Here is a 24,157-nt window from a genome sequence, read left to right on the forward strand (position 1 = left end):
TGGGATTTACGACAATCTTCGACCCTGTGTATTGCCGTAGAAGCCCACATTGGTGTGAACCCCCCCCCCCCCCCCCTTCCCCTTGGCCAGGCCTAGCTTTTGTTATGTTAATTGAATTGACCTGGATTGAAAACAACTCCCCCCCCCCCCCTGACAGGGTAGGCACCCCGTCACTGCTTCACTGATTTAAAAAACCTGAAAGTCACAGGTTCGATCCCCACTAGTGGCAACCATGGCCCAAGTTGCTTAACGACTGTTAACGACTCTTAATGACTGTTATCAGAGTAAGCCTGACTCTGTATAATTACATGCCAGAAACGAATCTCAAGAACATTTAGGTGAAATAATAAAATATAAGTTAGGAACATTACACATAGCCTAAGTTAAAACGTTTCAACACATACCACCATAAACATGTGAGATAATTCGACAAGAGACATTGCAAGACAGCTTACTCACTGCTTCGTCAAATAAGAGATGTCAACTATAGCCTACATATCTGGAAACCACTTACAGATTCCGATTAGCTAAATTTGCGTCTGGATGGAAAGGTGTTATCTTTCCCCATCCCACCCATGCTAAGCCATTTCTAGCATAACATGCGATCTACCCTGGAAAACAGAAGGCAGGCGATTTTTTTATCAGTTCTCACCACACAACGACGTCGCATCTTTGCTCCTTGAATGTCCAGTGGTGTAGTCCAGTGTATACGCAGGTACACGGAGTATAGGCTACCCACTTATTTTTCAGTCAGCATTGGGTATACCCACTTCTCAAAACAGGGTGTTTATCCTGTGCTGTATGAATAAATAAAGAGTATACCCACTTCTCCAGGGAACACTACACCACTATGAATGTCGAAATGTAATGGTATGGTGTTATTGAAACTTACTACGTGTAAAAAAAGACTAGAAATTGAACGTTTATTATTCGAGTCTAAAGTTTCTAATATTGCCTCAGGCGCCTTTACGGTGAACATAATTAAAACGTCACATAAGTCCACTAAACAATTCCCAATTCGCACGCTCCAGTAACAGAAGATAAATACCCCAGAGGAGGGAGGAATGATAAACCAGGTACTTTGTCGCACAGACGAACCAGATCCTCACCAGCAAAGGTGGCTAAGCGGTTAGAAACAGCACCATTAGGTACGCAGTACCACTGACCTGAAGAGCACAGGTTCAAATCTCGCGAAGCTCACGCAAAATCTACCTGAAAAGTCACAGGTTAGATATTAATGAGTGGCAAACATGTCCCAAGTTGCGAAATGACTATCTCAATACCAGAGTAAGCCCGACTCTGTATGATTACATGCCAAACGTGAATCTCAAGAACATTACAGAGAGGAAGCTCCAGAATATGAGTGGAACAGTCTATACATTGCAGCCCTCGAACTCTGAAAATGAAAGGCAAAGCAAAAATCGTGATATCCCCGAAATCAAAACTCTAAAGACAGAACTCTGAAAACGCAAGGCAAATCAAGAAATGTGATAACCCCGGAGCAAAACCCTAAAGACAGAATATTAATTAAATTATTATCATGTACATTTTAATTTCGTTTTTATGGGGCAATAGCTGTAAATGGGAGGGGATACGTTTTGTCAGTTGAAAGCTGACCTAGACAGAATCTCATTCCGTCTCATCACAAGACGTTTTAATTCAATTCCTTGTCGTTTTCAACCAATGGCTGCAGCAGGGTGTGTGTGGCTAGACTGCTGACAGTCAATATGCTAATAAGAGCCTTTCACACCTCTGTCAGCGGGAGGTGAGAATTAACACATCGCCCCCCTCTCCCCTCTTGGTCTGTATTCGGGAAATTCCGTGAATTTGCGGCAGACGGAAATTTCGGGGGAATGTCCGATATCAACCAGGAATGCATATCATTCGCGGCAGTATCACAGCGTTTACGGGCCCGATAATCTTGCTTTTCGTGCAGTGTCAGTAGACATGCCAGTTACCCAAATTAACGTGGAGAAGCACTATAAAGGTGGAATTTTCATAATATGGCCCCTTTAATGTACCTACTGAATGGTTCGCCTCAATCATTATCAAAAACCTGAGAATTTTTTCAGGAGCCGCCACTGCGCTCCCTAATATCGGTCCAAACATCATTCAACAAACAAAGTTATGAACTCAGACACCTCGTGATTAAATGAGGATGTGATGTGTGCCTTGGCACTTGGGTAGACAGAATAATTCATCTGAATCATCGTGAATCTGAGGTGCATTCAAAATACTAAATAAAGGCAAACGTTTGCGAATGTATTTAAACATTTTTCCATTTGCATGTGAGTTCACTGCAAACGTTTGCGAAGACACCGGACGAGGAAGTTCTCGGTGAACCTGCATGGTTTCTGGATTCTATTCGTTTCTATTTATATTCTATTTCGATTATTAAATTGAGCAATTTTGAATGTTTTCACAAAGTAGAAGGAAACGCATTAACCTTGAATGTAACCCTGTTTGCCGAAATTGAACGCACTTCAGATCTGACAATCATGAGAGCTTCAGGCATTGGGCCAGATACTGTGAGATTCCAGATGTTTATTAGTGTGGTATCCTGGCTATCTAGTTTATATATATACTATTGCAATACCACCCCACTCCATAAAGAGGTACAGTTAACCCTTGAGGTCAGGACATTGTACAGCAGATCAAGTAGAGATAACTTGAGTGATGTGTGCATTTGTGGTCAAAATTACTTACAGACAACTGGAGTGGAACTGCAGCATTACATGTTCGTGAAATGTTCAACAACAAGCTCACACATCACACATCTCTTAGCTCATAAAAACATTTCACAACAGGGCAGACAGAACACCTGGCCAACTCAGTTACCAATTCAATTCAAGTTATACTATGGAATACTATACTAACCTAATGAATTAAATGAGAAACACATTTTATCCTACACATTCTTATATTAAATACTGAACATGATCATCTTGAGTGAATCCTCTCTGAATGAGAACTAAGTTATCACAATTCTGGGGGACCGAAGCTTGAGTATGTGTACGTGTGATGTGTGACCAGGGTTGGTTGAACAATTTGCTGTCAGGCCAAACCCGGGCGATTCTGATTGGCTGATGCAGGTGGGTTTGACCTGGCTGGCGATGCTAGTCTTCTATATCCTTGTAAAGAGCCATGGTGAATGTTATGGCAACAACCTGTGTGATAAAACATTGCATGAGAATAACAACACAACCAACACCAAAACCTCCACTACTACCACCAATATTAATACTACTACTAGTACTACTGCCACTGCTAGTAATACTGCTAGTACTACTACTACTGCTGCTACTACTACTGCTGCTACTGTAGCAGCCCCCCCCCCCCCCCCATCTGTCAATTGGATCGGCCAGTGCACCCATGGCTAAGGCCATACTAAAACCAACACTTCATCATATAACTAGTGCTGCTATTACTGCTGCTACTATTATTACTACTAGTGCTGCTACTAATGCAACTACTATTGATACTACTACTGCTACTGCTGCTACTCCTACTAAGAAGAAATAGCACAGACGTGTCTGTGTCAGTGCTGAGGCCCTACCTTCACTGCACAGCCGCCCAGAGCCACGGCTCCCATAATGGCAACCATATCCTCGTTCAGGCCCACCAGCTTTGGGAAGCAGCCATCGATGCCCTGACGGGAAGACAAGAAGACAGTCATGAGCGCAGGCAGGTCTATGGATGTGGCTTAGTAAGTCATTGTAGCAGCCCAATTTTTTTTAAGCTGTTATTTTAAGGTTAAACTGCTTATCCTAACCCTAATCCTGAAGTATAATTGTCAGAAAATATCTATAATATAGCTGAAGTGTTATCAGGAGGATTCTCAAATTGAACTTGAAATTAAATAAGGTGCCAGATTTCTAGAGAGTTACAGGCGAAAAACACCACGTTAACAGCCCTGTATCCAGTTTTGCCCAAACAGTAGATGCTGCATGTGCTTTCTATTACTGTCTAGGCATGGCAAGTGTGAGAGCGCCGAAGTTGCGTAGTGGCCGCGAGCGGTATTGCAGACAGATAGAGATTTCAAATTGGATATGAAGATGAAATCTTGACACATAGTTTCAGCGTTAAACTAATAAAATAATTACTGTCTGTGGTTCAATATGGGCTGTGAAAATAATTTAGAAAAGCTATAGTTTGAGATGGATTGATAATTGATATAATTGAGAACCCCTGGTTAAATGTGTTCTTGGTCACATCAATTTGAAAGCTGGACCAAAAGTGTTTGATTTAATTCAATTACAACTAGGCCCAATACAAAGACAAGCTTTAAGTGCATTTTGGAGTCTGGACAGTCTTTTCCTCTCAACGCCTCAATGGGTAGATCTTGCCTTCACCAAGGCAAAGGTCGGTGATCTTGGGTCTAAAAAGTTTGGGGACCACTGGTTTAGAGACTAGCCACACACACACACACACACACACACACACACACACACACACACACACACACACACACACACACAGATACACACACGCACACAGACAAACAAATAGACGCGAGCACTCACACACACACATTTGTACACTCAGTGGTGGTTTTAGGCACGGGGGACCCGGGCAGTTGTCTAGGGCGGCACTTTTTAATGACACGTGGGGGGCGGCACGAGCACTTAAAACAATAATAATAATCATCATCTGGGCCGCGAAGCGGTTTTCTATTATCTATCATATCACTGCGTGGGGAATTGTAAAATTGCATCTGCAAGCGCCCCTGCTCGCTCAGAAGGTGCGCAGATCCTGTGTGAGAATGGGTGGGGGTTCAGGGGACAGTTCACCTCTGCGTCTCCCAAATGGAACTTGTTAGGTTGAAATTAACTGAAGGTACATTAATGGAATCTTTCCCTGCGGTGCATGAACAATGCTGGTATGGGATGTTGTTATCTGCAATCGTGATGACCGTGAGATGAGGCTTCTCCCTCTTGCTTTGTGATCTGTAAATTCCAACCAATTTAAGCTTGTCATCAATCATATCTAGTTTTACGTTTTGTACATCTCCCTCGATTGCATTATGAAGTCCCGTTTGAAGGCTTTTAGGCGAAATCAGGTCCTTCTGTCTCCAAAAGTTGCCTAGAGCCTCTTGGGATATAATTTTGACACTGATAGCTGCCATTGTCAACCCTAGTCAGCTCCTATTATCTTAAATCTCAGAGTAAGCAAAAGTAACTAAGGGAGGCGGGGCTAAGCAATAGGTCGATTGAGAAATGTAAGTTTGTCTTTTACTTATATTGTGATATATCAAAAAAAATTCCGAGGGGGTGGGGGTGGGGGAAGCTCGGATGGGGTTCATATAGAACCGCCACAGTTGCTTACACACATGCTTGCACAGACCCATGTATTAATGATCATAACCACAGCAGATCACTACCATTGGTCACCTCTCACCAGCGAGAGATACATATTGGCCCTTTAAATAGAAAAGTGTGAGGGAGATGCCGGTTCACAGGAAGACGGGTGGGGATGCCTGGAGAACACTTACGGCTGTGGCAGCAGCAGCAGCAGTACAGCCCACGTCATCCTTACAGCACTCAATCGGGTATTGGCTCTTCTCGGTGACAAACGGGGAATTCTCAAAGTCTGTGTAGTTGTAGTACCCGCAGCACTTCAACTATAATGAGAGAGCGAGAGGGAGGGAGGGAGAACGAGAGAGATAAAGTGTCCGATTTAGCAGCTGTCACAATGGGGGGCGGGGCTTAGCGATAGGTCAATTGTTTTAAGACCAGGACCAAAAGTGATGCCATTTAAAATGCGTCATGCTCTGAATCATTCACTAACATCCTTTCCACAATATTAAACAACAAGTAACAAAGGCAACAAGCAAGAGAACATTATTTCAGAACTATTAACATGGGCTGTTAGCCTAACATTGTTTGTGGCAAATGTGGATGTTAATGGATGTTTCAGACTGTTGGTCAATGTTCATTGATCACTTAGGGGTGGACTGACTTTGACTAAATTTAGTGTTAAACAGAAATATATTTTTATGTTTAGGCTATGTGTCTGTCTTAGCAGATGCTTTAAGCTTATATTAAACAAATAGGCCTATGGAAAAAGTACAAACCCTGAGTAAATTACCTTTCTTCTCTAAAATTGCAAAAACAAACATTTCCTATAATTGCTGCTCAGATTATGCCAGATTATTACAACTATCACTCAAAGTTGCCTAGTATACGGCCAAAGCCCAAGTGACAAGTAGTGACAAGTATATGTTTATATGTTATGTTATGTCTTGCTATGTTATGGTAGTGTGGTATGGTATCCTGTCATAATAATTTCAGTGCCCAGTCCAACTCTGTTGTTCTGCGTATCTGACAATAAAAGACTTGACTTGACTAGAAGTTAATGGTATAGGCTTGGTGGTCCTTATGTGCACGGGGGAAGACTGAAGTGCTGTGTGCTATTAGGGTGTAGCCTATTAGTGTTATTGAGTGCCTATACTTTTCCTGAACAAGTGTGTGGGGTAGACTTTGATGCCCAGTGTGCCTTTGGCTGTGCCCTTTTTGCTGTTTGCCCCTTCACCTTATTTATAAAGACCCCAGCCTTACTCAGTGATCACTATTGGCCTGTGGCCCTCTGCTAAACCTGATTGGTACTCCAGGGGACTTTTTATGAAATCTAATAAAATTGTGATTTATTTTTCTAAAAACAAAATCTACCATCTCTGTTGAGGTGTGTCCTGGGATTCCTGGCTTGAAGTGGGTTGTTGGTCAAGTTAGGCGATATAAGCAGTAACTGATCTTGAGTTCTTGAGAGGTATTCAAACGATCCCATACAAGGACATCAACACAGCCGTGAACACTGAGAGACAAGTGAGTGGACCCACCTCTTTCATACAAGGACATCAACACAGCCGTGAACACTGAGAGACAAGTGAGTGGACCCACCTCTTTCATACAAGGACATCAACACAGCCGTGAACACTGAGAGACAAGTGAGTGGGCCCACCTCTTCCATACAAGGACGTTAACACAGCCCTGAACACTGAGAGACAAGTAAGTAGACCCACCTCTTCCATACAAGGACATGAACACAGCCGTGAACACTGAGAGACAAGTGAGTGTGCCCACCTCTTCCATACAAGGACATCAACACAGCCGTGAACACTGAGAGACAAGTGAGTAGACCCACCTCTTCCATACAAGGACATGAACACAGCCGTGAACACTGAGAGACAAGTGAGTGGGCCCACCTCTTTCATACAAGGACATGAACACAGCCGTGAACACTGAGAGACAAGTGAGTGGGCCCACCTCTTTCATACAAGGACATCAACACAGCCGTGAACACTGAGAGACAAGTGAGTGGACCCACCTCTTCCATACAAGGACATCAACACAGCCGTGAACACTGAGAGACAAGTGAGTGGACCCACCTCTTCCATACAAGGACATCAACACAGCCGTGAACACTGAGAGACAAGTGAGTGGACCCACCTCTTCCATACAAGGACATCAACACAGCCGTGAACACTGAGAGACAAGTGAGTGGACCCACCTCTTCCATACAAGGACATCAACACAGCCGTGAACACTGAGAGACAAGTGAGTGGGCCCACCTCTTCCATGGTTGTGTTCCACAAGGTTGTAATGCCGCTGCTGTTCCCGTAGTCTTTCTCGATGCTCTGAACTACCTTATCTCCAACCTGAGCGAGGATTTCGCCCACCTGCAGCAGAAAAGCACAGGTAAGACTCGCGTGAAAAGCACAGCACATGTAAGACTCGCGTGAAACAGTCTTTGGAATTATAGTTACTGCGGTTTCCCAGTATTGAATTTAACTAAACACAAGGTTATATATTTAGCTGTGAAGTTAAGTGAAGTTTTGAAGTAAATGGATGCCATTCGGTTCTTTTACACTGGTTGGAAGAGACAGGCAGCCGTGGAATATCATGATAATATTACTGGACGTTACTTGCATAACACTTGTATAACACACCAGTGATTTATTTTCCAAAAATAAAACAGAACATTCTTCAAAGTTGCCTATAGAAAACATACCACAAAAAATGGCAAAGTGGCAAGCTGAGTGTAGCTTTAAAGAACCGGCGTCATCTTACCAAGTGTAGCTTTAACCCTTTGTTGCCAGCCCCTAAAATGACTGATTTAGGGTACCATCAATTAAAGCAATGATGTAAAAACACTTTGTAACATATATTAATGAGTGATATCTCATTTTAAAGCTAATACAGTACAGCTCAGCACGCAGATTTTTCAAATATTTTTCTTTATAAAAAATATAGATTTATGCAAATTTGTATTAATTATGCGCAGACATTATGTACAGAGTGCCAACATGCACTCTGACTGCCATACCTACTGCCAGGCTCCATAGTGTGGTAGTCAGAGCACATACTCATCTGTAGTGCAGCACACCGTCACAATACCCTCCACTTCGGGAAGTGCACCCTTGTGCTTCATGCACATAGGCATTCCACACGCATCCACCAACAAATTAATTTGTAGTGAACAGAGAGCATAGTCAGCTCACCAGGCCTGGCTACAGGGTGCCAAACATTCACCCTGACTGCCATACCAAAGAGCATGGTATGGCAGTCAGCGTGCATGTTTGGAATCCTCTAGAACCGGGTTGATCCGGAGGGAGGGAGGGCGGGCGGGAGAGATGAAGAGAGAGGGGAGAGAGAGAGGAGAGAGAGAGAAGGAGAAGAGAGAGAATAGAGAGAGAAAGAGAGGAGAGAGAGAGAGAGAGAGGTGACTATGCTCTCTGTTAGCTACAAATGGTGTTAGAGGTGGGATGGCATGCCGTGAGGTCATCGGAGGCTTGCCCGTAAAACTGTATGAGGGGAACATGGGCTTTGGGCAAGGTCTACCATGTCACGGAGCGGCTCAAAGACCTGATGGCCATGTTACATGTAATGGACCTCAGTGCTAAGGATGGAAATGATAAGCTGAGAAGAGTCAGAAATGTCCTTGACCATTTCAAGGAGCGCTGCAAAGCTCTGCATCAGCCCATTCAAAATATCAATTGATGAGCGAATGGTGAAGAGTAAGCCCAGATCTGGAATTTGTCAATATATTAAATGGTCTAACTATGCTGGCTTGTAGGCCTCTTGGTCCTCATCGCTGCTCTCCTCGTGGCTAAAGATGAAAAGATGAAAATAAATTAATCAGAAAAAGGAACCGTTTATTTTCTATTCTTCATTAACACTCTTATATGTATGTGTATATATACAGTGGTGGCCAAAATTATTAGAACACCTGACAGATCTGAGAATAATTACCTTTTTTTGCCTCCAAAACATGATTTAAATTCATAATGTTCATGAAACATGCAGATGGATGTTCTGAGCACAACAAATATCAGATGAAGTGAGTCCTACTGTTTTTATCCATTTTTAACTTTAATATGTGGTACGTCAACCTTTTGCATCAATTACAGCAGCACATCTCTCTGGCATAGAGTCAATATATTTCTTGAGAACTTCAACAATAATGTTATCCCATGCCTTCTGCAACTCAAGCCAAAGGCTTTCCTTGGAATTTACAATAGATCTGTCAAGTCTATTTTCCAACTTGCCCCGAATTTGCTTGATGGGTTTGAAGTCCCGACTTTGAGAGGGCCGGTCCATAATTTTCAATGTTCCAGCAGATTCCTTGTCGCCGGTAGATCCGGCAATAGTTAAAATAATGTTTAGGGTCATTGTCCTCTTGGAAAATAAATCCAGGCCCAATACGACGTCTCCAAGAAGGTACTCCGTGCCTCACCAGAATGTTGTGGTATACTTTTGTATCCATGATGCCATTAATTTAGCCAAAGTCACCTGTTCCTGAGGCTTAAGTTACACCCCACACTATAATACTACCCCCTCCTTGATTAACTGTTGGCAAGAGACACTAATTTTTATATCTCTCCCCCTCACTTTGTGGAACATACACGCTTTGCTTCTTGCCAAACTATTTAAACCTGGACTCATCAGTACACAACACTTAAACCAAACTTTCTTTGTCCAGTTCTTGTGCTCTTTTACAAATTTCAGGCGTTACACTCAATTGTTCTCTTTCAGTAATGTTTCTTTGCTGCTATTCTGCCAAAAAGTCCTTCTTCTCCCAGTTTCTGGCGGACAGTTCTTGAAGACACTGTTGCAACATTAGTCATTGTGATGTTGATCTCTTCACACAGTTCTTGTAAGTCTTTCTTCGGTCCTGAAGACTGAGAATTTTGAGATGCTTCACTTGTGTGTCTGAGAGTTTCTTTTTGAAACCTCTCCCCTTTCGGTTCTGGTGCCATGGTGGTCTAAAGTGTACTTTACAGTGCTTGGACTGCATCTCAAGTCCTTGGCTATGGGGCAGTAACTCCAGCCAGCATAAAAAAAAAGCCTTTATTCGAATCCGTTGCTCACTCGTTATCTCCTTCTTCACCTTAGCCATGTTCAAAGAGCAACATGTGCTTCAAGACTGCTTCTAGAGGCTTTGGATCTATACTATTTGGTGGTGTGGCCTCAGTGACAAAACCCTGATGTTACCAATCACTTAATGAGCAGGATAGGCCTTGTACATTCAAAAGAATCGCCAAGCTGTGTCCTAAGACTCTTGCATCACCATCAATTTAACCACAATAACACCTGACAATGATTACACAAGTAATTTGGCTTCTTCTGTGCAGGAACATGATTGTGGGTCATTGACAGTGAAATAGGCCTAGCTTGTTATTGTACGGAAAATGACCTAAATCTCATTATGAGGGCTCTATTCTATGGTTTATAGAACATAATGATGACTTTGTAGATATTGAATTAGTTTTTAGGGTATTTTAATGGCCAATTCAACAAAAACAACAGAAAAATCTTAGAAATGTCTAGTGTTCTAATAATTTTGGCCACCACTGAATATATACAGTTAAAATATTTAATTGCGATTAATCGCATTTTTGTCATAGTTAACTAAAACTTGTACAATCGTACATTTTTATCTATTCTAAATGTCCCTTAAATTTTTTTTCTCCATCATTTTTATTGTATTTTAATGCTCTTATCAACATGGAAAATGGATTGGCTGGCTTTATGCAATGTTTTATTTGATTGAAATACAACATTGCCAAACAGGGCGGTACAAAATAAAATTATAAAGTGCACATTTCAGACAAACAAGGACTCAGCCTATAGTGCAGTTAAACCATGGCTTAATATTTTCTTTTGTCCAAGTTTGCTGTGAACATAGAGTTCAGGCCTCTTATTTCAAAAACAATGAACCGTAACCGTTAGGTTACCAATAAAAGGTAAGCCTACAATCTTCTGTGCTTTCAGCCAGCTGCCTGTTAACATTTTCAGACAACAGTGAAGCTCGCTTCTTTTGCACAACACAACTTTTAAAGGTAAACTTTGTATTCAGAAGCTTTTTATCAACCATTTCGCTCACCATTCACTCAAACGTAATGTTAGCCTACTACACAGTTTGCGAGGCAAAAAAAAAACGTTAATCTAAAAAAAAACACGTTCATCAAACCAATCACGTCACTAGCGAGCTTTTACCCTGTGAGTAATAGCATGCTATCATTAGATAGGGTGCTGCTCAGACACCTCGCAAATCCTATGATACGTATTTTTCAGTTACAATAAAGTTTTTCTTTTTACATTGTACAGTGTCTATTTCTTGGTAACTTTTAAAAAATCTAACAAAAAAAAAGTCAAACAACCAACTTGTAGGTACAAATACGACCATCTACGGAGTTTGGCAGCCATCTTTTTTCTTGAGTTTGCCGCTCTGTAGACATGAGCATATACGGGATATGATTGGCTAGCGCCTGTCCTGTCAGTTATGTATGAAAGGCAATATGATTGGCTGACGCATGCATTGCCTCTCGAAAAGTTCAACATTCTTCAACTCTTGCCGCAAGCAAAGCATGAAACGCAACGCACGCGAACCAAACGGAGCCACAATTCAGTTCGGCAAAGGATGACGTCACCCCATTCAAAGTGAATGGGGATACGTTAACCCTGACGCCTCAATGTGAGTGAGCTGTTACTGGGCTAAGGTAACGTTCCTTCTGAAGCCAGGTCACAATTAAATTAAATGTGGTTTGGAGCCACAAAATCACTGGTTCTAACAGACATGAAGGAAAATGTACTTTTCCATTTTCAGAATATAGCTTAAAAAATGAATCACACACGATTAAATATATGGCCATCAACACGATCAGACAAGTTCAGAGAATAAACGTTAGCCTAATTTAGCACACCAAGGTTCTCCCTCCTAGGCTAGGCTATGTGATGTTACTTCAACAGCCACTGTGGCTGTGTCGTTTGACTTAAGACTCTTATCAAAGCAAACCTCTTCACTGAATAACCCGCTAGCTTTTTAGCTGAAAATACTTGGTAACGTTACTAACTTAGCTCTTTTACCATACAGTGTACATGTAGGAAAAGTGCACTTTACCTACAATTCATTAAACACTGTTTAGAATGTTGAATGCAGTTTGTAGAATGCTGGCACAAGGAATGTTTGCAAACTAGTTTAGCCCAGAGCCATTGAATCTTTCTATTTTTTGTTGTATTTTTATCTTCTTTATTACTGTACTGTTGAATACTGTGTATGGCTGGTACTGGAACATGGACATCTCTGCAAATAGAGATAGCTCTTTATAACTCATGAAGAGGCTGCTAGAGGCAGAAAAGGCCCATTTTTTAGAGACATCATATATGGCAGAAAGGCCTTTTCTTATAAACCCAAGTGCGCAGATAGCATTTCCGAGAAATCATGAGGCAGACAGGCCTGTTCTTATAACCCCAAGTGCAAAGACACCTTTTATGATAAATCACGTGGCAAACATGCCTCCTCTGCAAAGACTACCTAGACGCGTTAGGGACAAAGGGGGGTCAGGGCAAGGTGACAGACGCCTCTGCAAAAAGCCACAAGGCAGACAATGTTAAGAACCATGTCTGAAAGCCCCAGAGATACCTGGTATCACAGGAAGCTGTACACCATGTATCTCGAGGTGGTTCATTCTGTTGACATAGACAAAGCAGTTTAATATGCTGTTTAATATGCAACATTGTTAAGATAGTTGGACCCATTGCTCTCCATCTCGGTGTGGTCGAGTCCAATGACGCAAATAAGATTGTTCTCCATCTCGGTGTGGTCAAGTCCAATGACGCAAATAAGGTACCTGTTGTTTTCCATCTCGGTGCGGTCGAGACCAATGACGCAAATAAGACGCAAATGAAACCACAGCAAAGGGTGTTTTGATCAATATGAAACTGGGCACAGTGACTTGTTGGTTAGATTATCTACTTGATCGCTTTAGGTTATGACTAGAGTCTTTGAGATGCTCCATGGAACAGCTCAGCAGTAGTTATCTCCTCTGAAATAAACTGTTCAGTATATTAATGCCTATTTGCCTTGAGAAGTTTCTTAAGAACTCTTAGAATTTTCCACAACACTTTCTAGAATCTTTCTGTCTCTGGTTTAGCCTACATAGTTCTAGATCAGGACAGATGCATAACGTCATTGTGAACCACGTCAATGTATTAAAAAGTTGAAACGTAGTCTACAAGAAATGTATGTTTAATACAATAAACCAAGGGTTTTCAACCGGGGGTCCGTGGCCCCCTGGTGGTCCGCAGCGGTATTGCAGGGGGTCCACGATTAAAAAAATAAAAAAGAATTTAAAAAAAATTATAAAAATATTTGCTTTGATATTTCAACATATTTCCAGATTACTCTTGAAAATGTCTGAAATAAGAAAAATGTCTAAAATAATATAAAGGTGATTCACGCTGACAGAATGTAGCCTTGCACCTATCCAGTCTATGGTAGCCTGTGCTTTGCTGATGCATTGCATTGCGTTCGTAACGTCACGCCATACCGGATAACTCATAACGTACATTCTCGCGTGCAAAGTTGACAAGCCTACGAGTACTTTTGAAGTTTAGTCCAAAAAGTAAAACTTTTGGTGAACGACTGAAGTTATCTACTGTCCTTAGCTAACATTTCGTTCTACAATGCGGGCTCCACTACCGCCTCCGTACCGGATCTGTTAGACTGTGCAAGTGGACCCCGATACGGGTCTGTTTCGCGGGTCCGTTGCGGAACCCGCGACACCTCCGCGGCGGATCCACTGCGGTGTCCTTTTGCTGTGAGGGACGTTACTCGCGTAGCTTGATTTGACAAGCTCTGTGGGACTAGCCAATCAATAAAATGGATTTAAAAAGCATGCAATCTGATTGGATGGGTCTTGAGGCTTTTGTAAAAAAAATATATATTATTTTTCGTTGTCATGGCACCAAAATGCCATCGTTCCATATTAATATTAACACGGGCGGCACCAAGGGGTTAAAGTACTAGTTTTGATCTTACCAAGTGTAGCTTTAAAGAACTAGCTATGATCTTACCAAGTGTAGCTTAAAAGAACTAGCTATGATCCTACCAAGTGTAGCTTAAAAGAACTAGCTATGATCCTACCAAGTGTAGCTTAAAAGAACTAGCTATGATCTTACCAAGTGTAGCTTAAAAGAACTAGCTATGATCCTACCAAGTGTAGCTTAAAAGAACTAGCTATGATCTTACCAAGTGTAGCTTAAAAGAACTAGCTATGATCCTACCAAGTGTAGCTTAAAAGAACTAGCTCTGATCCTACCAAGTGTAGCTTTAAAGAACTAGCTGTGATCTCACCAAGTGTAGCTTAAGGGCGTATTCACACCTACCCCGTTTGGTCCGGACCAAACGACCAAACGGACCAGATTTTCGTTGGTTCGGACCTTTTGGGATGGTCTGAATACAAACCACCGAACTCTGGTCCGGACCAAACAAGCGGACCGAGACCGAGCTGAAAGGTCGGACTCAGTCCGGATCAAACAACCCTGGTGCGGACCTTTTGGAGGTGTGAAAGCAGACTGGACCTAATCCCAGACTTTTTGCTATTTTGTACCTCGGGGGCTTCCGTCGTTGGTCTGGTGTCGCTGGGTAACAGAGTGTAAAGTGCTACTGTTACCGGTATTAATTTGTCAAACTTTTGGGAAAAACGAAAAATCTTAATACAATGAGTAGGGGACAAACCTGGGCCGAGGAGGAGACCCGTGCGCTTGTGGACATTTGGACAGATGCCCACATTTCATATATGTTGGAGCGTACACATAAAAACGAGACGTATTTGGCATATTTTCTGAGAAAATGAAAGAGTCCGGTTTCAATCGTTCGCCTGATCAGTGCAGGCTCAAACTGAAAAAACTACGCCAGACGTAGGCCTATATAAAAATTCGGGACACCCTGTCAAAAAGTGGTTCATCCAGTGATGCCAAGCTGAAGTTCAAATAGCTACTGGCGGCGGCCGTCTTTATTTAAAATTCGCCGTGCATATGTAAACTATAGCGTTTTGGCCGGTTTCCAGGGTAAAATTCAAAACTGACACCTAGCTGGCTCCATGCACCATCGAATTACCTTTAAAAAGAGCCCAGATTTAAGAAATTTGAACTTACTTGAGAGAAACAAGAGCATTAAATGTATATCGCGGGTGCATATAAACAATATATGAGAGGGAGAGAGAGAGAGAGATGATGGAGTGATTAAGAGAGGGTATATGGGTTCAGCTCTGCTCAGCTCTCTACAGCAGAAGTAACATTGTTACACAGTTGTGAAAATAGCAAAACATTGAAAATGCATATAGATTTGATAATATTGGCATACGGCACGGAAAGCGTCCATGAACTGTCTTAGCACTTTGTGTTGCGCGTGTCGGTTCTGACCAATAGCTGAACGACCTCGGGGAGCGTGGCTTTGTTGACAGAATTTGGTCTGTTTACTGAAACGTACAGTCTGAAAGCGAACCGCACCAAAAAAAAAAAAAAAGGTTCGGACCAAAGCAAGTGAACTATCGGACTTTCCTGGTCTGAATACGCCCTTAAAGAACTAGGTGTGATCTTACCAAGGGCTGGAACACAAGAAGCACTATGGCTCCAGCCAGCTCAGCGATCAAGATGATGAGGATAAAGGTGATGAACTACAGAATGGGAGAAACGCAGGGGGTTGAGTTTAGTTAACTGAGATGACTTGTATCCTTAATCAAAGAAGAAGAATATCATTTTAAAAGAATAAGAATTAAAATGAAATTGTAATAATTTACGGAGAACAAGTATCTGTCAAAATAATAAATGTAATTACGTAAAATTACATGAGTGAGAGTGGGATTGGTAAAGGATATCTCCATGGCTATGATTCTCGTGACCCCAGGGCTGTGACCCCGCTGTCACAGGCCCTGTCCTCCGCCACCTTAACACCATGTGCCCAAACAGAGAGGTCAGAGGTTGAAGGTCATAGGTCACTTACTATGAGCAGCATACAGCGGCTCTCCATGACGGCTCCATAGCAGCCCTGGAAGCAAATTACTGGGAGTATGAGGCCCACAGAAACTAACAGTATGACCACATTGGCCAGCTGGGCCAGCTCCTCCGGAGCGTCCTTGATAGGGAAGCTCAGCAGGGAGCTCGAGTCCAACGCCACCCATATGCACACGCCAAGGGTGGCAGCGCCCACCAGCTGAGGACAGAAAGCAGAGGGTCAGCATTGACCTTTAACCCCCCCCCCCCCCCGACCTTTAACACTTTGCGGCACTACAATAGCCCTGGAGGCCAATGTGTGTGAGCATGGCGCCCAGCCCGATGAGCACGTAGCCCAGGATGCCCATCAACAATATGCCCGCGCCCCACAGGGCAGCACCCACCAACTGAGGCCAGAAAACAGAGGGTCAGCATTGACAACCGTCACCCACACCCAGGATGGCAGCGCCCTCCTGCTGGGATGGGAAGAGGGTGGGGGAAGGAATTACAGGTTCAGCATCAGTGTTGGGCAAGTTACTGAAAATTAGTACTTAGTTACTAGTTACTTCTTTTAAAGGTAATTGAATTACTTCCCAGTTACTGTATATCAAAAGTAATTAGTTACTAGGGAAAGTAACTTTTAAGTAACTTTTATATCTGCGTTTAATATAATAAACCCAATAAACATATATATTTTTTACCTAATTATTTTAAACAATAGGGCAACATGCCTTCAAATCAAGCAGTAGTACAAAAGTCCCTTTTAACACTTAACTTAACACAAAATAACTGTCTCAGTCATTTAACAGTGTTTTTTTTTTTTACTACATTAGGCCCAATGTAGTTAAAGTGATTGGCTTACAGTATTAACACCATATAAAAAGTAGGGGGATACAAAATAATCAATTAGTGGTTCAGTTCACAAAATACCCTGAAACACCCACACAGTATTCACAATATGCTAAATATATAATTAGAATAATATCTTTCTAATAAATCCTAATCGCTGGCAATCCCCACCCTGATCAAGGTAGGAACTGTTTATAAGTTCCCACTGGTCCCGGTGGCGTGTCTTTCGCCGTTGCCCCGACAGCCAAGATGACTGAGGACACGAACACCTTATACAGTTGATAATAGATTCCACGCGTTTTCTGGTTAAACAATAAATGTTGGAAACCACGATCGGTGTCCTAGCCTTCTTTCCAAATGCGCGATTGTATACAAGTGCAATGAATGTGTGTTAGCGGCCGTGGAGAATGGGAGAAATAATTGCGGTTGTATATCCATGTGTGAGTGCGTGCGTGATTGTATGCAAGTGCAATGGGTGTGTGTGTGTGTTAGCAGTCCTGGAAAATGGGAGAAACAGTTGCGTATGTACAGCCTTGTGCGTGTCTTTGTGTGTGTGTGCATGCGTGCGTGATTGTATGCAGGTGCAATGTGTGTGTGTTTGTGTGTGTAAGCGGTCGTGGATCTGGGTAGCAGAGTGTCTTTCATGTTCGGTCGCATTGGTCCTGCGACGTAAGATCAGAAGAAGCTAAAGTAGGTCTATCTTGTCTTCTTGTCTGCAAGTGTTCATTTTCCACAAAAGATAGTAACGCGTAACGAACTCATTTAGATTTCAGTAACTGTAACTGCGTTATTCGATTTCAACAAATACTTAGTTACATGCTCGTTACCCCTAAAAGTAGTGGAATTACAGTAACGCGTTACTAAGTTACTCCCAACACTGTTCAGCATAGACCCTGGCCGTGACCTTTAACCCTGACCTTTAACCCCCTGCTCTGAAAACCCTGGCCTATCTTCTCCTACTCTAATCAGTGCAGTCCTTGATCCCGACTGAGGGTTGTTGAAGCCCAGCAGGGAGCCCGAGACCACCGTAACCCACACGGCCACACCCCTGATGGCAGCTTTAAACTTCTATTTCACTGATGAAGTTCCCGTCTCTGTCCTGTCCTGTGTGCTGGAGACTCGTGGATCCCAGTGAAGTGCCAGAGCAGGACCGCTGGGTCTCTTCCTGGTGTGAGTAGATTGGAAACCACCACATGTGCACGTGCATGTAAAATCAGAACAGGTTTCCTCAGAGTACCCAGAATTAGATTTGTTTTTTCACGTGCATGTAAAATCATAACAGGAGTACCCAGAATTTTTCCCTCTCTGTTTTTGAACTAGTGATCTTTGAACCCCTCTCAGTTGCCATAGGCAACAAGGTTTAGTCTACATACGCCTTAAAAGAGAACACACAATGAAAGCACATGTATGACAACATGTAAGCATGGGACTCCAGCGTTAGTGATTGGCTTGAAATCTAACAGGGTTACATTTTTATATAAATACATAATTGGAGGGAGTAAAATATTACTTTAGTGTTGCATAAATTCTTCAAAGCGTTGTATGAAAGAAAGTTTTTTAGGCTACATCCACGCTAAGAGTCTAAGACCACGTCCATGCTAAGAGTCTAAGACCACGTCCATGCTAAGAGTCTAAGACCACGTCCATGCTAAGAGTCTAAGACCACGTCCATGCTAAGAGTCTAAGACCACGTCCATGCTAAGAGTATAAGACCACGTCCACGCTAAGACCACGTCCATGCTAAGACCGGAAACTGTGGACGTCAGGTGTAAACGTAGCAAAAGTGCTGCGCTCGAACACTAAAACCTTTTTTATTGTCACAGGGGTACTTCTCTTCTCTGAGGCTGAGTGGCCTGGGTTACTGGGGCAGTAGGGCAGTACTTACAAATATGGTGGTATTGAGTACATAAAATATGTACTTCAGTACATCACTGCCCAGATCCTTGCTACAACTCTTGCTTGCGTTGATGAGCTGGAGACGAGACAAAGACACACGTTAGACATCAAGAGGTAACATCTGAACAATAACGGGCCTATGAAGTGTTAAATGTAGGGTTTTCATGCACACACACACACACAGGTCCAGCTCTACACAACAAGCAATGATAATACAATACACACTTATGCACAAGATACCTACATGGTTTTTAAACTTCTCTTCAAGTAACTTTTCAAATGTTCAATAAGCCCGCATTTGTTATCTCTGGGGAAACGGGAGAGATTTCAAACTGGACAAGGAAGTTCAACCAGAGCTGCTGAACTGACCATGCTCCACAAACAGACCTGTCAATCATCACAGGGTCCTGGCTCTTTGTTTACTTCTTACTCTTCACTTCATAGTATAAAGTAGCCTGATGATGTTATACTCATAATTCTAGTCAGGATATGAGTCTGAGTCTGCTCCATTGGCCTGTGAATATGGGCCGTGTTTCAACGAACAAGGAAAGAAAATGCCTCTTCGCTCAATTGGATACCCAGAAGCAATCAGAGCAACGTAGTATGACCATCTGATACATTAAACTTTTACCGGATCCCGTAGGAAGGACGGCAAAAACATCTTTACGATCTAAAAATGCCTTGATTGTGTTTCTTTGTTCCTCTTTCAAAGTTAAGGGGCTGTTGAGGTCTTCTAAAACCGACTCAATGGCAGAATCTACACATTAGCTCTCTAGCAGCAGCCATGTTTTTTGAACACGAATTTGAACTGAGCGCTCTTTGGTGACGTGGTTGATTACATTACTGTTCATCATCTGTCGATCATCGTATAAAGCCCGCCCTGGCACTTTGATTGGCTGTACTGTTTTCGAACAGGAAAAATTTCTCCCCAACGGTCGAAGAGCCAGACCGAACTTCCCGTCCAAATTTGTTTGTGGGCGGAGTTCGGGCTGGTATCCAGGCTAAGTATAAAGTAGTAAAGGTCTAAAGTGTGAAGTTGACCATATTTACCCCCCCCCCCAGACAGTGACTTAAAAACTAAAGATGGACAGGAAAACTCAGGTGTCTGTCTGAGTAGCATTAGCCTCCTTGGGTTGTCATCCATTTACAGGCTGGACAGTTCTGACTGAAAATGAATTTAAATAAACAAACCACTAAGTGTATAAATAAAGTTTGGAAATGTATGTTGGGTTGATTATTTCTCTGATGTTACAATGCTAATTGGCTTTGTATTTTATATTGTGTAAGGATCCTGCATTTGTGAGATGAGCAGTACAGCTGATTATGTGGGTACAACACGCATGGGGAAAAGAAACATTTGCCAAGATTGTCTGCCAATGCTTAACAGTGTATTCTCCTTTCTTTTCTCAACTAGCATTGAACAGAGAAATAACCGACCCAACACAGATATCCAAACTTTTTTTCCTAAATAAAATAACATGATGCCCTTCAACATGCAATGTAGGTCATGTATAATACATATTTTATCTGTAACTGCAAAATATTCAATAAACTATGAACTTTTTCCGTTTGATCCACCTCAAAAGACCAATTCATATTTCTCTTCTCTGGGGCTGAGTGGTGTGGGTTACAAGGGCAGAAGGGCAGCACTTACACAGGTGCAGACTTTGCAGATGCACATGATGTCATCCAGCACCGAATCGTTACACATCTTGGATGCTTTGGTGTGCGAGCTGGAGACGAGACAAAGACACACGTTAGACATCAAGAGGTAACATCTGAACAATAACGGGCCTATGAAGTGTTAAATGTAGGGTTTTCATACACACACAACAAGCAATAATAATACAATACAAACTTATGCACAAGAGACCTACATGGATTTTAAACTACTTTTCAAGCAACTTTTTTCCAAAATTCAGTAAGCCAACATTTGTTAATTCTGTGGAAACGTGAGAGATTTCAAACTGGAGAAGGAAGTTCAAACTTGTTCCTTTGAACCAGAGCTGCTGAACTATTTACAGGAGTAGAGCAATATATCAAATGTGTGTGGAAGAGACAAACAATTCATTTTCTGTTTGACCAAACTAAATAAATGTGTTAAACACACAAGCACTCACACACACAAACTAGGAGGTCAAATGCACTGCTCCAAAGGACACTAACACCACTGCCGCCATTTTTAGAACAATGTTTAAGTGTGTCAAATCAAATGCTTACACACAAGAGTGTCATAACCCTTAATTATTGTAATTGATTAATTATTGTATTCAAAATAATGAAATAGGGAAAATGAAACATCGACTTTACCTGTTGAAACGATGAGTTGATAATAGTTGACGATTGAGGGGTTTGGAGATATCAGTGGTTGCCTGGCCAGTTGTGTGTGTGTGTGTGGAGTGTCTGCGAAATGTGTACATCAGGTCCTTTATGAACCACAAGGCCATGATAGCAGGAAGGCGGGACAACTCCAGAGCTTCCATTACCTAAGGGTCAAAGACCAGTTTTACATTACCAGCACATGAAACTGACACACAGCTGACATGAACTCACAAATAATGACACACAACTAACACAAGCACACAAATACTGACACACAACTAACACAAACATACAAATACAGACACACACCTTACACAAACATACAAATACTGATGCACAACTAAATTGGTACAAATTTAATGTACCATTAACTAAACTTTAAAATGTTATGATGGGTCAGCTAGTAAAGATATTTTGAACACCTAATAATATCACATTTTGTGATATAATAATAACACATTTTGTTGGCAGCTTTTTCTTGTGTAGCCAAGTCTAATAGTAGACACTGGTGTTTTACAGTTTAGGGATATAATCATCTAACTCATATGATTGGTTGGATGTAATCATCTCACTTGTGTGATTGGCTGGATGTAATCATCTCACTTGTGTGATTGGCTGGAAATGGAAACAGTCAGCTTGTGTGTAAGCTGTGAGAAAAAGCGAGAACGTCTGTTTATCTGTTGGATCAGGTGTCTTGTGATTCATCATCATCATCATCATCTTCATCATATATTCCACGTGATCCATTCCTGTAGTGCCAGTGTCGAAGGCTCTCTCTCTCTCTCTCTCACACACATCATTTTGTCACACTAAAGTGAAGCACCAGGAAGTAAAGACGTTAGTTTAACCTTAACATAGTGGCTTTAGATAAGATAAGACAAAGGCCCAATCTCAATACTTCCCCTTACCCCTTACCCTCGAAGTTGCGCGTTCATGTGAGAGCTAGTGGTGTCTCAATACCCAATTTGATCAAGATTAAGGGGTAAGGTTGAGGGGTGTATGGCCCTTGTTTTTGAGATTATCGTTGAGCTCACTTGCTCCTCCAAGGGCTATCCCAGAGCACACAGCGAACCCAGCTCGGGAATTTAAAAAAAAAATGGCTGCTTGAAGCGAAGAATATTTTACATGAATAAAGCTATATACAGTGGGGAAAATAAGTATTTGAACCCCTGCCGACTTTGCAAGTTTGGCCACTTGCAAAGAAATGTGTGATCTAGAATTTTAATGGTAGGTGTATGTTAACAGTGAGAAACAGAATATCAACAAAAAAATCCAGAAAACTGCACTTTATAAGATTTATGACTTTATTTGCATTTGATGCAAAAAATAAGTATTTGAACCCCCAAGCAAACAGCAAGAATTCTGGCTCCCAATGGCCAGTTATGTGCCCAAAAGCACACAGATTAGTCCTCATTAGGTCTAACAAGGTATACCTGATCTCAACTGGTGACCTGTATAAAAGAAACCTGTCCAAAGAATCATACTTCAGTTCACACCTTCAACCTCACCACCATGGGCAAGACCAAAGAGCTGTCCAAGGACGTCAGAGATAAGATTGTAGACCTGCACAAGGCTGGAATGGGCTACAAAACCACCGGCAAGCAGCTTGGTGAGAAGCAGATAACTATTGGTGCGATTATTCATAAATGGAAGCAACACCAAACAACTGTCACCCGCTCTAGGTCTGGGGCTCCATGCAAGATATCCCCTCGTGCGGAATCAGTGATCATTCGAAAGGTGCAGAATAACCCCAGAACTACACAGGGGGAGCTTGTGAATGATCTCAAGGCAGCTGGGACCAGAGTCAACAAGAAAATCATTGGCAACACACCACGCCGTCATTTTTTTAAGTACTGCAGCACTTGCAAGGTCCCCCTGTTCAAGGAAGCGCATGTACAGGGCCATCTGAAGTTTACCATTGCACACTTGAATGATTCTAGGGAGGATAGGGAGACAGAATGTGGTCAGATGATACCAAAATCAAGCTCTTTGGCATCAACTCGACTTGCCGTGTTTGACAGGGGGGGGAATGCTGAATAGGACCCCAAGAGTGCATCATACCCACCATCAACCATGGAGGTGGAAACATTATGCTTTGGGGCTGTTTCTCTGCCAAGGGTACAGGACGACTCCACCGCATCAAGGGGACTATGGATGGGGCCATGTAATGTGGAATATTGGGCTTGAACCTCATTCCCTCATTCCCTCCCATTGAAAACACAACCTTAAAGATTTGGAGAGGATCTGGAAAGAGGAGTGGACCAAAATCCCTCCTGAGATGTTTTAAACCTGGTGACCAACTACAAGAAACGTCTGACGTCTGTGCTTGCCAATAAGGGTTATTCCACCAATACTAAGTCATGTTTGTCAGTCAGTTTTGGGGGTTCAAATACTTATTTTTTGCATCAAATGCAAATAAAGTCATAAATGTTATAAAAAGCATTTTTCTAGATTGTTTTGTTGATATTCTGTTTCTCACTGTTAATAAACATTACACCTACCATTACAATTATAGATCACACATTTCTTTGCAAGTGGCCAAACTTGTGAAATCGCAAGGGGTTCAAATACTTATTTTCCCCACTGTACACAACTTTTTATATGTTTATAATGACTCGGTTTGATCTGAAATGAACGACACGAACGATGCATAGTATTGTAGGTCTTAACTGAAGCTTTCAAACGGTAGTTTTAGGTTACAGTTAGCGCGTATGCCACCACTTCATTGGGTTATATGGTAGCTTGCTAGGACTAGCCTGACTCCATGCATGTGTACAGATAACTTTATTATCCACGAATTACGTTTGATATCTGTG

The 24,157-nt window shown here is 42.1% G+C and overlaps 2 protein-coding genes across 2 annotated transcripts in view; both read right to left on the minus strand.

The window, feature by feature from the left end:
- LOC308362431 (tetraspanin-1-like) overlaps positions 1 to 21,502 on the minus strand; it is a gene marked incomplete at both ends in the record, with an annotated part of 31,711 nt that extends 10,209 nt beyond the window's left edge. The window contains 8 exons of the mRNA XM_080835055.1: positions 3,557 to 3,649; positions 5,492 to 5,620; positions 7,568 to 7,675; positions 15,884 to 15,958; positions 16,285 to 16,494; positions 19,009 to 19,095; positions 20,674 to 20,752; positions 21,438 to 21,502. Coding sequence (XP_080691181.1) covers positions 3,557 to 3,649; positions 5,492 to 5,620; positions 7,568 to 7,675; positions 15,884 to 15,958; positions 16,285 to 16,494; positions 19,009 to 19,095; positions 20,674 to 20,752; positions 21,438 to 21,502 — 846 coding nt within the window. The remainder of the gene's footprint in view (positions 1 to 3,556; positions 3,650 to 5,491; positions 5,621 to 7,567; positions 7,676 to 15,883; positions 15,959 to 16,284; positions 16,495 to 19,008; positions 19,096 to 20,673; positions 20,753 to 21,437) is intronic.
- The window catches only part of LOC308364918 (histone H1-like), a gene marked incomplete at its 5' end in the record, with an annotated part of 439,427 nt that overhangs the window by 275,583 nt on the left and 139,687 nt on the right, over positions 1 to 24,157 (minus strand). The window lies entirely within an intron of this gene.

The sequence above is a fragment of the Sprattus sprattus genome (genome assembly GCF_963457725.1).
Source record: "Sprattus sprattus genome assembly, chromosome: 1".
NCBI classification, from domain to species: Eukaryota; Metazoa; Chordata; class Actinopteri; order Clupeiformes; family Clupeidae; genus Sprattus; species Sprattus sprattus.